The sequence below is a fragment of the Stenella coeruleoalba genome, assembly GCF_951394435.1.
Source record: "Stenella coeruleoalba genome assembly, chromosome: 2".
NCBI lineage: Eukaryota > Metazoa > Chordata > Mammalia > Artiodactyla > Delphinidae > Stenella > Stenella coeruleoalba.
This window is the reverse complement of record NC_137147.1, coordinates 124,725,735-124,741,418: the sequence shown is the minus strand read 5'-3', so window position 1 is coordinate 124,741,418 and position 15,684 is coordinate 124,725,735. Positions and strand designations below refer to the sequence as shown.

The 15,684-nt window shown below is 41.2% G+C and overlaps 1 protein-coding gene across 1 annotated transcript in view; it reads left to right on the top strand.

The window, feature by feature from the left end:
* Nucleotides 1–14,723, top strand: part of CHSY1 (chondroitin sulfate synthase 1) — a 74,823-nt gene extending 60,100 nt beyond the window's left edge. Inside the window, exon 3 of the mRNA XM_079910783.1 lies at nucleotides 11,724–14,723. Within this exon, the coding sequence (XP_079766909.1) occupies nucleotides 11,724–13,316 (1,593 nt within the window). The 3' untranslated portion in view covers nucleotides 13,317–14,723. The remainder of the gene's footprint in view (nucleotides 1–11,723) is intronic.
* Nucleotides 14,724–15,684: the final 961 nt, after the last annotated feature.

The following is a 15,684-nucleotide window of genomic DNA, read 5'->3' as shown; positions in this document are numbered from 1 at the left end:
TGGAACATTTAATCCATTCGTGTTTAAGGTAATTATCAATATCTGTGTTCCTATTAACATTTTCTGAATTGTTTTGGGTTTGTTTTTGTAGGTCCTTTTTTGTTTCCCACTTAGATAAGTTCCTTTAGCATTTGTAGTAGAGCTGGTTTGGTGGTGCTGAATTTTCTTAGCTTTTGCTTGTCTGTAAAACTTTTGATTTCTCCATCAAATCTGAATGAGATCCTTGCCGGGTAGAGTAATCTTGGTTGTATGTTCTTCCCTTTCATCACTTTAAGTATATCGTGCCACTCCCTTCTGGCTTGTAGAGTTTCTGCTGAGAAATCAGCTGTTAACGTTATGGGAGTTCCCTTTTATGTTATTTGTCGTTTTTCCCTTGCTGCTTTCAATAATTTTTCTTTGTCTTTAATTTTTGCCAATTTGATTACCATGTGTCTTGGCGTGTTTCTCCTTGGGTTTATCCTGTATGGGACTCGCTGCACTTCCTGGACTTGGGTAGCTGTTTCCTTTGCCATGTTAGGGAAATTTTCAACTATAAACTCTTCAAGTATTTTCTCTGGTCCTTTCTCTCTTCTCCTTCTGGCACCCCTATAATGCGAATGTTGTTGCATTTAATGTTGTCCCAGAGGTCTCTTAGACTGTCTTCATTTCTTTTCATTCTTTTTTCTTTAGTCTGTTCTGCAGCACAGCAGTGAATTCCACCATTCTGTCTTCCAGGTCGCTTATCCGTTCTTCTGCCTCAGTTATTCTGCTATTGATTCCTTCTAGTGTAGTTTCATTTCATTTATTATATTGTTCATCTCTGTTTGTTTGTTCTTTAATTCTTCTAGGTCTTTGTTAAACATTTCTTGCATCTTATGGATCTTTGCCTCCATTCTTTTTCCGAGGTCCTGGATCATCTTCACTATCATTATTCTGAATTCTTTTTCTGGAAGGTTGCCTATCTCCACTTCATTTAGTTGTTTTTCTGGGGTTTTATCTTGTTCCTTCATCTGGTACATAGTCCTCTGCCTTTTCATTTAATCTATCTGTGAATGTTGTTATCATTCCACAGGCTGCAGGATTGTAGTTCTTCTTGCTTCTGCTGTCTGCCCTCTGGTGGATTTGGCTATCTAAGAAGCTTGATGGGAAGGACTGGTGGTGTGTAGAGCTCTGGTTACTGACTTAAAAGTTAGGAGGCTCTACACAAAATAGCCAGATTTCTAGCTTCTCTCTAAAAATCGGACCTCACTGGGCTGTATTCTGTATGTCCTGCTCTCCTGACTCCCCAGCCTGGTGCACTTCTCTCATGTTGCCCCTGTGTGTCTTTAGTTTTACTTTTGTTTTGGTTTGTTTTTTGGTGATCCCCTAGATCACAGCTTAGTTAACTCAGTTTATCATATAGACTTTTGGTCAAATGAGAGAGCTGGTGTGTCACATGTTGACTGGAGTTAGTGAACAGCCTTGTGAGTGATGTGTCAGCGGAGGCCAGTGGGGACTAGACCCAAGTGCCAGCTGTGAGTCGAGTTTTAGAGAGAGCCCTTCGTTTATGTCCCGTGTCAGTCTGCCCAGTGCCATGCTCTGTCTCGTATACGTGTGCGCGCACGTGTGTGTATGTGTATGTGTACGCGCACATTTATCCTTTCTTTGTATGTGGCCTTGTGAAGTTTTCCTTGCCTGGTACAGTGCCTTTAATGTGAATGTTTAGTTAAGTATTTGGTGCTGCATTTGCGTAAGAATTTGGTCATTTAAAGATAGTTCTGCATACATTCATTCTGCATAATCCTGCCAAGTTTGCTGCTTTATGGGAAAAAAAAGGTGATGCTTGAAAAGCTTTAAGTGACTCCCACTAGGTCAGACCTGAGTAAAGACCTGAGCTGGAAGTTTAGATACAGTGTTCTGACTGCAGATAAGGGCTCTCTCCCCTGTCCACTGTCCCTGCTGACTATTCAGACCATGGAATGTTCACTTGCAAACTCTATTGATTTCAGGTCTTGATCACTTATATTGTCTTATGTATCAGTAGAAGTCTTAAATTACTACCAACAGTTTTTGTTTACTTTGCCAAGGTTAATTCTCAACTATTTTGAAATGTGTCAGGCTTCTTTAAAAGGTATTTGGATTTCAGAATTTGACAGTAACCATTCAAGACACACCCACACACATACGCACATAGTTCTCGTTTTTTACCATTAGAGACCCAGCCTAATTCCCATGAAAAACTTACTTTCTTGAATAGAGTCTTTAAAATACTAAGCACCTGGGCTTCCTTGGTGGCACAGTGGTTGAGAGTCCACCTGCCGATGCAGGGGACACGGGTTCGTGCCCCGGTCTGGGAAGATCCCACATGCCGCGGAGCGGCTGGGCCCGTGAGCCATGGCCGCTGAGCCTGCGCGTCTGGAGCCTGTGCTCCACAACGGGAGAGGCTACAACAGTGAGAAGCCCGCGTACTGCAAAAAAAAAAAAAAAAAAAAAAATACTAAGCACCTAATACTTGAACTTAATTGGTTGAAAATTGGCAAAGCCTACACAAAACTAATTAGAGGAGACCTAATAGGGACATGTAGGGTAACCATATGTCTTGAGAGCTGGGGACAGGCCCAGTTTATACCAGTGATCTTGGCCTAATTATTAACGGATTTCCTCTTTCATCTCAGAAGATCCTGCTTCAGACAATAAATTATCTGGAAACCCTACCTGCAGGTGTATGACATTGTTAATTTAAATATTTAAAACTTGTGAATATGGTTATTTTGAAACTACCACCAGTTATGGTCTCCTGACATTTAGACAACCCATATTTTCTTTGAATCAGTTCTCAGAACAAAAGGGTAAGAAAACAAATTCTCTGCAGTGAATTAAAACACTGTATAAATCAGAATTAGAAATAGCTGTCCATCTGGAGCAGTGATAGTCTGTTGATATGGCTGAAGTATGTACTTTATGATGACATTAATGTAAACAGTTAATGGGAAGAGCCTTAACTTAATGAGAATGTTGGCCTTCATTGCAGAGGAGAAGGACATTTGCTAATGAAGACCCTAGAGGTATTTGTTAACTGAAGATTAGGCATGGGTAGTTAATGGTTATTCCCAGCTGGCTAGAAGTTCCTGGGAATCGCGTGACCTTGATATTTATTAGCCCCTTTCAGATTTACTGTAGACTGACTCAGAGTCCTGAAACACCTCACAGTAAGGGAGATGGCTTTGCTGGAATCCAAGATTATGGGGGTACTTTTTTTTTTTTTTTTGCGGTACGCGGGCCTCTCCCGTCACGGAGCACAGGCTCCGGACGCGCAGGCTCAGCAGCCATGGCTCACGGGCCCAGCCGCTCCGTGGCACGTGGGATCTTCCCGGACCAGGGCACGAGCCCATATCCCCTGCATCGGCAGGCGGACTCTCAACCACTGCACCACCAGGGAAGCCCTATGAGGGTACTTTTTAGAACAAAGATTAAGGGCTGTTTTATGGACACTGGAAATTAACTTTAAACCATCAGTGGTATTCCATGCATCTTAAAAAGGCTTCTTTAGTGTGTTTTAAATAAGGTATTCCTTGTGATTATTAAATAACCTATGTGCATTGATTTGTCTTCTGCAGTACTTTTTAACTTTCCATTTTATAATATTCTTCCAAAGACTGTGCCAAGTAATAGATTATTGAAGTACTTTTTAATAACAAAGTCCTTGTTCTAAATTTGGTACTATTCAAAATACATGTTCTTTATTACCAAAAAATTACATATTTGTTACCCCTAGAGTTACTAAAATGAACTGTTATGAATCTCATATTCTTAACTATTTTCATTTGTAACAGAATTGGAGGTTTGTTTTTATGGGATGGAAACAGTTCATTGGGATGTGTTTTTAACCGTTTAATACAGTTTGATTCGGTGAACCTAGAATCCTATAACATTCTGATGTTACACCTTCAACCATATCAGGATGGATGGGTTGAAGAACATCAGGACATGACTTTAGAATTATATGAGACGGGTTCTAAAATTAGCACATAAGATCTTAGAATTCTTCACCTTGAAGGAACCTCTATACCGTCATTTTATAAATGAGAAAACTTGAAACCCAACAAATTCAAATGACTTGTCCAAGTCTTACAACTTATTGGTAGTATAAAAGCAGTAAATGTCTCTATGTAGCCTTATTTCTTAACCTTTATTCTTTAAATTGTTATATTCTAAACTTTCTTCCAGATAAATAATAGTTTCATTTCTGTTACTAGAAAATTGCTAACCACTTCCCTTAGTCATATGATTATTCCTCTTAGAGACTGCTTAATGGGGAATATTGTAGTAAGCAGTGGAATTAGCTATAACATGAGGGAAAGAGGGACAATGGATAGAAGGTATAGATGTTCAGCTTAACGATCCAACTATTTCTCATTCAAGTGCCTAAGAACGAAGTGGTTCAATTTCATCCACCCACAGCATGCCTTCTTAAATGCAACCAGGCACCTTCAAAGAAAAACAAAAGGTAGGAAAAACCCAAATAACAGCAGAGAAACTAGTCAAGGTGAAAACAAAGATAACTTGAGAACTTTGCCAGGGATTCCAAAATCAAATGCAAATGCCAGAAATACTACAAAGGCAAAAATGAGACCCGAGAGTACTAAGATGGCTTCATGTGAACTGTGGATAGTGTGACCTGGGATAAAAGTGCTAAGGGGGTAGATGACAGTAGGTGGGGCGCTGTGCACTCAGCCGGGGGCTGGCCCTGGAGGTCTGGTCAGGTGGGGTTGGGAGAGGGCAGAGTCTAAGCACTGGGTTGCTTCTCCAGTACTTCCCTCCAGCCGCCCGGCTCCTTTTCAGGATCACAGATGATTTCTGGATCGTTCTTCCTTAACTTAGCCTTAATATCTCATTGAAATTTTTACTTTGAATTATACTTTATATTCCTGTTCTTAATTTTGAAGTTGATTTGTGACATGTATTTCTCTTCTCCAAAGAAGTTTCCCTGAAATCTGAATTTTTCCTCTTCCTCGCCTGTTGCACCACATTGAGGGTGAAACGAAAATGGTTCCTTACCTCTACACCAAAGTCATTTGTAATAAGACTTTGTATAGAAGTTGAGGGAGATTGCTAAATGTGCTAAAGGACCAAAAGGTGCCACTGGAAGCCGATTCGGGCAGGGTCTGAGTATTACCATTAATATCCTTATGTGGAAGTGCATGTCCTCACCTGTTACATTCTATCTAATCATCTGTGAAGTACTTATACCCTTATTTGTCCTTTTAGAAAGGGAGCTATTTCACTGGCATTTATTTAGATTTTCTAAAGATCATTGCAGGTATGTACTCCATCTAGTCTGCCAAGTGAGTGGCTTCTTTGTCTAAAACATTTATTTTATAGCAATATTAGTAGACTAAATCTTTTGGGGTGACATGGGGGGGCACCAGCTAATATGGGCATAGAGTTGACCTTATTTTTAATAAAATAAGTGCTGCCTCCCCCAAACACACACACATGCTGCACACACACGCACACACACTTTTGTCTTGCAACAGATTTCTTCTTCATAAAAAGAGAAAAAGAATGTAACACAACATTCCTTTCAGCCAGACTTCAGCCAGAAGGTTCCTACAACAACTTTACTGTAGCTTAAAATTTTCAGTCTACAGTGGTTCCAGGGGATTTTAAGCCTTTCAGAAGCCTGCCAGTCAATATTTTTCTCTTCTCTGTATTTATGCCTTTAGCACACACACTCTGTATTTCAGATAAAGCTTACCTAGACTTCAGTCACTATGAAAGTAATGACCACAGACAGCTTCTAAAATGTTTTGAGAAATGTTTTCCTGAAAATGTTTGGGGACATGTTGTCCTATCGAGTCTGTAAGAAATAATCAGTCATGCACTGAAGACCTGCTTTCATAGAGGACTCCCGATGGACCTCGCTCCCCTTGTGCAGGGTTTTGATAGCTAAGAATAAAATGTACACTTATATACTGGTGTTCTGGGGAGTAAAAAACAAATGACAGCTATATCCTTTGGTGGAAGGGTGTGTATTCTTTTTCAAAATGTGCTGCTGATTTTTACATTTTAACATGTATCCTGGTCACAGGAACACAAGTATATTGTATTGTGTCTATCCACATCAGCTGTGTTCTTCTGCACTGAGATCTTCCAGTTTCTTGATACTTCGTATGCATTAAGACTGCTGTTAATCATTAATTCATCAGCTCTCTGTTGAGTATCTTGCAGCATGTCAGGCACTGATCTGGATTCTGGAGATGCAAGCAGTGAACATCTGTGCCTTTTACCATGTGCACTGGTTCCCTGCTGCAAAGCTCTTTGTCGTAGTCTGTTCCAGCTGCTAGAACAAAAATACTGTAGACTGAGTGGCTTAAACACTCAGGAGGCTGGAAGTCCAAGATCAAAGTGTCAGCATGGTTGGGTTCGGGTAGGGCTCTGCCTGGTTTACAGATGGTTGCTTTCCTGCTGTGTCCTCATAGTGGGGAGACAGTGCTCTGGTGCTTCATCCCCTTATAAGGGCCCCGATCTCATCATGGGGGCCCCACACTCACGGCCTTATCTAAACTCAGTCACCTCCCAAAGGCCCCACCTCCTAATAGTGCCACATTGGGGATTAGAGTTTCAACACATGAATTTGGGGAGACACAAACATGCAGTCCATAGTACTGTTCTTGTAGGATTTCCTTGCACTGTCATTCTGGGTCTCTCTTTTCTTCCTTCTGTGTTGTACTCCTTGTTTCTGGGATCCTATGTCATCTTTCCAGATTTAACCCCTCATTCTAGATGGGCACATCCTCTAATAGCTTCCTGGGAAAGAATGAATGCAAGGTAGAATTTGAGTCCTTCAATATCTGAAGCTGTTTGTTCTCCCCTTTTACTTGATGGATAGTTTGGTTGGGAAGAGAATTCTATGTGGAGAATAATTTTCACTCCTCCCACTTTTGAAGGTATTGTTCTTTAGTTTTGTCTGTGTTTAGTGCCACTCCAGTTTCTGAATTATTTGTATATGGCCTTTTTTCTCCTCTATGCAAGTTTTTAATAGTTTTATCTGTAGTGTTCCCAATTTGTACTCTTTGTTCTGGGCACTTAGGGTTCAATCCAGGCACCTGAGTAATTTTGGACCCATGTTTTGTGTTTTCTTCCCCATGTGCTTTCTCTTTCTAGAGTGAATACTTTTCTCTCCTGTTTTTTTTTGTTTTGTTTTTCTATTTTCTGGAATATTCTTCAACTTTATCTTCAATCTCTACTCTTTTTGTTTTGCTATTTTATGTTTAATTTCAAGAGCTTTTTTGTTTTCTGATTATCTTTTTTATAGTATTCCATTTTTGTTGTGCAGATACAGTAGCTTCTCTTTGAATACCTTATAATTTTTGGTTTTTTTGTTGTTGAGTTTTTCTTCTAGTCACTGCATTGTTTCTATTTCCACCAACCTTTTTGTTTCCTTGTTTTGTCTGCATCTTTCCCATTGGAACCCTCGTTCAACTGCCTGATGGTCCTTGGCTGTCAATTGTCATTTGAGGCTGAAGCATTGAAAAACTATCTAGAAGCTCTATAGGCAAGATTTTTTTAAACTAGTATCCTTGCTGTAGTGATCAACTTTTGGGTGATGTTTTTTGTTGGAGGACTGTAGATATCTATGGGGCTATTTAGTTGATACAGAAAAGATGCTTCCAGCCTCCTACTTGGAATGAGAAGTGGGGGACCAGTGTTCTGAGAGCCATTTGGGAGAAGAGGACTGGGGGGTCCTACTGTTTAGACTTTCATTTCCCCTCTACTGTCAGCCTTGAACGCATCCCTCTCTAGGTGTTCAGATTTCATTTGCGGACAGATTGAACTTCAGGCTTATGTGCTTATCAATGAAGTAAACCCAGAGGAGTAAGGGAAAATAACCTATAGACAGTGACATTCAGGAATAACTACTGTAAATGATGAATGTGTTAGGGCTTCCTTGGTGGCACAGTGGTTAAGAATCTGCCTGCCAATGCAGGGGACATGGGTTCTAGCCCTGGTCCGGGAAGATCCCACATGCTGCAGAGCAAGTGAGCCTGCATGCCACAACTACTGAGCCTGTGCTCTGGAGCCTGTGAGCCACAACTACTGAGCCTGCATGCTGCAACTGCTGAAGCCCATGCGCCTAGAGCCTGTGCTTTGCAACGGGAGAAGCCACCGCAATGGGAAGCCCGCGCACCGCAGCAAGGAGCGGCCCCCGCTCGCCGCAGCTAGAGAGGCCCCACACGCAGCAGTGAAGACTCAACACAGCCCCAAATTAATTAATTATTTTTTTAAAAAGATGAATGTGTCAAGAAACCGCCAGTATTTACTACTCACCAGTCCTAGTTTAGTTGCAACAATTGATATGCAACCCTGCATGAATTCTGGCAACAGACCCATCATCTAAATGCCGGAATAACTGGGAGCGTGTTTTTGAAGTTGCTGGGCATCTCCCACCACCCGCCATGGTGGTATGTGGGGAGGAACTGTGGGGCTCTCACTGCTCCATATATCCAGTTCCTCCAATCTCCCTGTGTTCAGCCCCAGCCTCCACCCGCCTTGCAACACTGGTATCTTTCCGCAGGGTTCTCAGGATTAAATAAATTGGCTTACTCTTCAGAGCAGTCTGTTGGGTTTCATCTTCCTTCACTCTCCATTTTCTTAGAATTTTGGGACATCTTTTCTCTACTGTGTCTGTGTCTCCTACCCCATTCTCTTGGTCCTTATGGGTTTATTCCTTTTGCATTCTTTATTCTCTTTTAAGAGTATTTGGGAAGAGAGAATCATGTGGGTTCTACCACTCATATTCTTAAGAAGATTGGTTTTGCTACCATGCAGAATTGAGGAAGGAACAGTTCTGCAAGAAGACCCATTGGGAGACTGAGACATCACCCAGCAGGGCAGGAGCAGAGCAGGGTCTGAAATACCCGGGGAGATGGGATTGGCAGCACGGGGAGAGGAAGGAGCACCACCTGCTTCAGAGTATTCTTAGTTTTGGAAAGCAGCTTATAAGGCCAGACTGATGGCTCAGTGTGCCTGCATTCTTGGAAACATAAAGGGACCTTTCAATAAAAGACGTGGTTCTTCATGCTCATTGTTAAAAATTTTGAAATTATAAGCAGATAAAATGGAAGTAATATGTAATTATAACAAATATTTAAAATCTCTGCCAAAATTGTTAGGAAGCCTTCCACCATATAGCTTACGGTAGTGACTGTAGTAGTCCCCGACCATGGAGCATTGGGTTGTTGCTGAGTTTTTGCTGTGGTGGGCATGTTGCCAACCTTTGAGTGCCTCTCCTCACACAGTGGTGTCCTCAGGTGGAGTCATGGAGTCAGGTGGCTTGCCCAGCTATTTGATGCATGTTGTAAAGGCTAACTTTGTTAAAACTGGAAAAATGGCCTCAAGTTGTTGGGGCATACAGGGGTGAGGGTCAGAGGAAGGAAACGACAGCATTTGTTTTAGCACCTGCAAAGAATTTTCCTCAGTGTTTCTTCATGGTTTTGAATCCTCAGATGACACTCACTTGTCACCTTGCAGCCATGCAGTTTGTACCCAGGAATCAGCCCAGCTAGAAAATGAACAGTGAAAACACTTTCGACAGGATTTTCATTAAACCTCTTTTGTTGTGACCCATCTGAGGAGTGAAATTAAAAGAAAGATAAATTCTTATGGTCCTTATGATTTGATTACCTTGTCATTTTTCTTGGTCATCATTCTGTGGCCTGTCTATCCAGGGTTGGAGGAGTTCGGACATCAGTTTCTTCAAGCCCTCTTTCAGCAAATCCCAAACTGCTTTATTTTGGTCCATGTATTAAGTCAAGAATTTGAGTAGCTAAGTGCTGCTTGTGCTGAGAGAAACAGTGAGTGGACACTTGCACGCTTGTGGGGGTGCCCGCTGCACACTTGAGAAAGGTGGTGCTCTCTCTCAGAGGTGAGAGACACTCTGCTTCCTTTCCTTTCCTTTTCTTTTTTTTCTTTCTTTTTTTTTTTTACTTGACTGTCTTATCTAAGTAATGTAACGTTTGGAAATCATTTCAGCGGGTAATTCCGTGTATGCACATACCTCGTTTGTTGATTGTAGATGATGTTGGAAAGCAAAGTCAGAAATGGTAAGGGCACTTGCGAGGAGGTGTTGCAGTTCCAGGCTAGTTGCTCCGCTGAGGACAAGACACAGGTGGTCAGCGTTCAGCAGACTCATGGCTCCAGGGAATTGAGTGAGTGAGTGGGTGCGTGTGCAGCCCCTGCTCAGCACCGGCAGCGTTACTTGTGTGCTCTTTTTTTTTCTTTTAAGCCATTCTTCAGAAGCCTTTCCCTTCTTTTTGCTCTTATTGGCTTCATTTATTGGTAGCTTGTAGTAATTGTATAGAAAAAGAAAATGGGGTGTAAAAATGCTAATCTGTATTTTTCTATTATTATAACTTTAGTGGCTCAAGGAAAAAAAATCAAAAATACGACTGTCCAAAGGCCTACTTGATCCAAATCCATGCACTCTTATCAAGAGTTAGTATTTAATAATATGATCAAGAAAAACAAAGTTGAGCCACAAATAAAATAGGACTAGTTTATCAGATACCGACCACAAATGTTTTTGTTTTTTGAGATTTTTTTTGACATGGACCATTTTTAAAGTCTTTATTGAATTTGTTACAATATTGCTTCTGTTTTATGTTTTGGGTTTTTGGCAGCTAGGCATGTGGGATCCCAGCTCCCCTACCAGGGATCGAACCTGCACCCCCTGCATTGGAAGGCAAAGTCCCAACCACTGGACTGCCAGGGAAGTCCCACAAGTGTTATTTTTACTAAAATTTTTTGGAAATTTTTGTTCTTTACTCTAGAAGGCTTTGTAGAGCTCACCATCCTGTTGCTTGAATGTACTGGAGAATTAAGTATATTCTCTATCTAGCTTGAGGGAACAGACCCAGTTTTGGCTGATGGATCTCAAACTTTTGTTTCTCCCAGTCAGTGTCCTAGAACAGAGGGAGAGTGGGGTGGGATAATGAGTCCCCTTGCCTTTCCTGTCCTTCAACTCCACACTCTGAGCCCCCATGTGCTGGCTCTGCTGGTGCTCGAGACGTGGCGCTTAGCAAGCAGGCCCTTTCCTGCCTGCACAGGAACACAGAGATGTTTAAAGGATTCTCCAAGTGTGCTCCCAGTAACCTCGCAGACCCTTGGTTTTACCTACAGCATGCCCTTCCCAGTTGCAGGCCTCTTCCTGCATGTGGCTGGATGGCTTTCCTTCTGCTCAGCTCCCTGGAAGCAGCATTAATCCTGCGCTCGGGTCATCCTCCTGGAGTTCTCCTTTTCACTCCACCGATGCAGTTTATTCCTGTTCAGATGGCAGCTCCTTTTGGGTGCCAGTCTTCAGGGAGGGGACCTTGGCTCCTAGGTCCCCTTCACGGGCTTGGTGGGGACCAGCAGTGGCATTCTCTTCTAGGTATGTTGAGTTGGTGTGCTGTGAGCTCAGGATTACACTTTTACTTCATGGGAAAACCTTTTCATAATTCTGTTTGCCTACAGAATTGTATTGGCTAACTCTGGTTATTGATGAAGTCTTGTTTCTTTAAGTGGTTTATAATTCTTCTGCTCTCATTGGACTGCTGTAGATCGGGCTTTACCTGGGATCTTAGATATGCTCTGACTCATTTAGAAAGATTTCTAATATTTAGATTTTTTTTTTTTAGAGTATGCAGGTCTATAAGGAAATATAAGAATAGAGGGACACTCAGTCATGTAATACTAATAGCAATCTTTTTTTTGTTTCTTAACAGATGCAGCAGCTTTTTTATGAGAATTATGAACAGAACAAGAAGGGGTACATTAGAGATCTCCATAACAGTAAAATTCACCGAGCCATCACACTGCACCCTAACAAAAACCCACCCTACCAGTACAGGCTCCACAGCTACATGCTCAGCCGCAAGATTGCTGAGCTTCGACACCGCACCATCCAGCTGCACCGAGAGATTGTCCTGATGAGCAAATATAGCAACACCGAGATTCATAAAGAAGACCTCCAGCTGGGAATTCCTCCTTCCTTCATGAGGTTTCAGCCCCGCCAGCGAGAGGAGATTCTGGAGTGGGAGTTTCTGACTGGGAAATATTTGTATTCGGCTGCTGACAGCCAACCCCCTCGAAGAGGGATGGACTCCGCGCAGAGGGAGGCCTTGGATGACATTGTCATGCAGGTCATGGAGATGATCAATGCCAACGCCAAGACCAGAGGGCGCGTTATTGATTTTAAGGAGATACAGTACGGCTATCGCCGAGTGAATCCCATGTACGGGGCCGAGTACATTCTGGACCTGCTGCTTCTGTACAAAAAACACAAAGGAAAGAAAATGACGGTGCCTGTGCGGAGGCATGCGTATTTACAGCAGACCTTCAGCAAGATCCAGTTTGTGGAACACGAGGAGCTGGATGCAAAGGAACTGGCCAACAAAATCAATCAAGAATCCGGATCCTTGTCCTTTCTCTCGAATTCCCTGAAGAAGCTTGTTCCCTTTCAGCTCCCTGGGTCCAAGGATGAGCACAAAGAACCCAAAGAGAAAAAGATCAATATATTGATTCCTTTGTCTGGACGTTTTGACATGTTTGTGAGATTCATGGGGAACTTTGAGAAGACATGTCTCATTCCGAATCAGAATGTCAGGCTCGTTGTTCTACTCTTTAATTCTGACTCCAACCCCGACAAGGCCAAGCAAGTTGAACTCATGAGAGATTACCGCATTAAGTACCCGAAAGCCGACATGCAGATTTTGCCTGTGTCTGGAGAATTTTCAAGAGCTCTGGCCCTAGAAGTGGGATCTTCCCAATTTAATAATGAATCTTTGCTCTTCTTCTGTGACGTTGACCTTGTATTTACTACAGAATTTCTTCAGCGATGTCGAGCAAATACAGTTCTGGGCCAACAAATATATTTTCCAATCATCTTTAGCCAGTACGATCCTAAGATTGTTTATAGTGGGAAGGTTCCCAGTGACAACCATTTTGCCTTTACTCAAAAAACTGGCTTCTGGAGAAACTATGGGTTTGGCATTACTTGTATTTATAAGGGAGATCTCGTCCAAGTAGGTGGCTTTGATGTTTCTATCCAAGGCTGGGGGCTCGAGGATGTCGACCTTTTCAACAAGGTTGTCCAGGCAGGTTTGAAGACATTTAGGAGCCAAGAAGTAGGAGTAGTCCACGTCCACCATCCTGTCTTTTGTGATCCCAACCTTGATCCCAAACAGTACAAAATGTGCTTGGGGTCCAAAGCATCAACATATGGGTCCACACAGCAGTTGGCTGAAATGTGGCTAGAAAAAAATGACCCAAATTACAGTAAAAGCAGCAATAATAATGGCTCAGTGAGGACAGCCTAATGTCCAGCTTTGCTGGAAAAGACATTTTTAATTACCTAATTTATTTTTCAAAATTTTTTTGTATGACCAGTTTTTGAAGTCCATACAAGGATATATTTTACACATGATTTTCTTACAGAGGACTCCTTGAAGATTGAGTTTTTTGAACAAAAATGTGATCATGTTTGCCTTTTGAACACATTTTCTTGCTGAACATTATGTAGCAGACCTGCTTAATTATGACTTGAAATGTACCTGATGAACAAAACTTTTTTTTTAATATTTCTTTTTCAGACCTCTTTGCTATAGTCCTATGGCAGAAAACATGAACGTTCCTGCAAAGTATTATTGTAACAAAACACTGTAACTCTGGTAAACGTTTTGTTGTAACTGTTAACTTTGCACAGATTCTACCTTTTGTCTTTTTTTACAGCAATTTTTTTAAGCCATTTTATGTTGCAGTTGTCAAATAAAGAAATGTGATAGTAGCTGTATCATCATCTTCAAGAAAGCTTTCCAAAGGTGATTGTTTCCCCCAATCTTGTCTCATTTTTGAAGGTTTTTCAAAGCAAAGGGAGAAGGGAAAGCACAGTAAAAGATAGATGGCTGTTCTTGTTGTAATTAGTGTGGCCTAATGGACCTGGCATTACATTTCAAGAAGGGTCTGGCATTTTCTCTTCTCCAGACCCTTCTTTTTAAAGGGTAAAATATTAATATTTAGAATGGCAAATAAGAATTATTGTCATAAATCTAATGTATGCAAGCTAAAACAAAGACAAAAAAAAAGACCCAACCCTAATGAAAGCATTGGGGGGAAATGTATCAGATTTTGATCACTTCATCCTGTCCGTGTTATGTTGATGGAGATGGGTGCCTCATTCTTTAATTACTGTTTTGTTTTATCCTTTATATCTGAAATACCTTTAATTTATTTAATATCCATCATTTAGAACTCTGCCATTTCCCAAGTACCTGTTAGTTATTAGTATTTATGTGTATTAGGAATGTTTAGTATATTTTATTTGCAGTAAACTGATCTCCAAAGATTTCCTTTTGAAAACTCTTCTCCCCCTCCTTAATTTTTACATTCCTTACTGTTTTACTAAATATTAAGTGTTCTTTGATAATCTTGGTGCTCACGTGTTTTGGGGACAAAAGTGAAATGAATCTGTCATTAAACCAGAAAGTTTGTTTTAAATTCACAGAACAAATGTGCCTTAAATTTTTTTTTCATTTAGATTTCAAACAGTAATAGATTTGCCATTTTAATATACATCATTGGAGATCTGCTTATTTGTAAATAGCCTATTGCTCATTTGGAAAAATAAACCAGTGGACAATATTTTTCTATTGTACTTTTCAGAACCATTTTGTCTCATTACTCTTGTTTTAGCTGAAGAATTGTATTACATTTGGAGAGTAAAAAACTTAAACACTGATTCATAAGGTTTTTCAAGTTATTTGAGGGGAATATTTGTATGCACTGCAGTTCAGGAATGAAATGAAACTTTCAAGTGCCTCTTCCTTTATTTTTTCCTTAGAATGTACTTGTCACCTTTTGTTTGTTCCTCTTAAAGAACTTGCTGAATCTTGTGTTTTATAGAACAAAGTTCTTCAAACCAGGTCCAAGCCCCATCTGGCTTCTTGGTACAAATGTACCTTCCAGGCCTCCTTAGTGCACCTGCCAGGACAGTTAAAATCTGCATTTTAACAAGTGCCCACGTGATCCTGTGTGCACGAATGTGCTCAGGGTTTTAGGATGGATCTAGCTACAGGATAAATTACCTGCAGTTGGCATATAATCCAAGAATCAAAAAAGTAAGATCTTTGATGCCAAGGTAGCAAGCTTTGTGGATGCAAATTACACTCCCAGGACAGGTATTTACCATGTAATGACAGTGAAGATCCAGTATAATGACACTGTGCTCACAGTACGAATTGCTGTCATTCATCCTAATTGCCATTTGCTTTGTGGGAGTGTTTAGTTTTTCCTTGGAAAAAAGCAAAGACATATTTATTCCTCAGTAAGGAAGAACATAATATACATCTTGATGACAAAGTCACTTAAATTGTCTCTTTTTACCATAATAAGGAACTGTAGGACAGGGTGTGAGCAATTACTTTATTGAGCTTCAATGTCCATCAGATGTCCTGGTGACACTTTGTTAACACTGGCTGTTTCCTTCCCTAATCCCACTCTTGCCCACGTCTGTTCCTTTTCCCTGACATCACCGTTAATGTCGATGGAGGTGCTGACCTCCCTTCATCAAGACTCCATCTCCAGAAATGCCGTTGGACCCCTTCACTCTGGTCCTCTTCCCTCGTAGTGCTGTGCCTGGATTCTGTGCCCACTGGCCTGTGGGCTCATTCTCCACCTGGCCACTCCCTC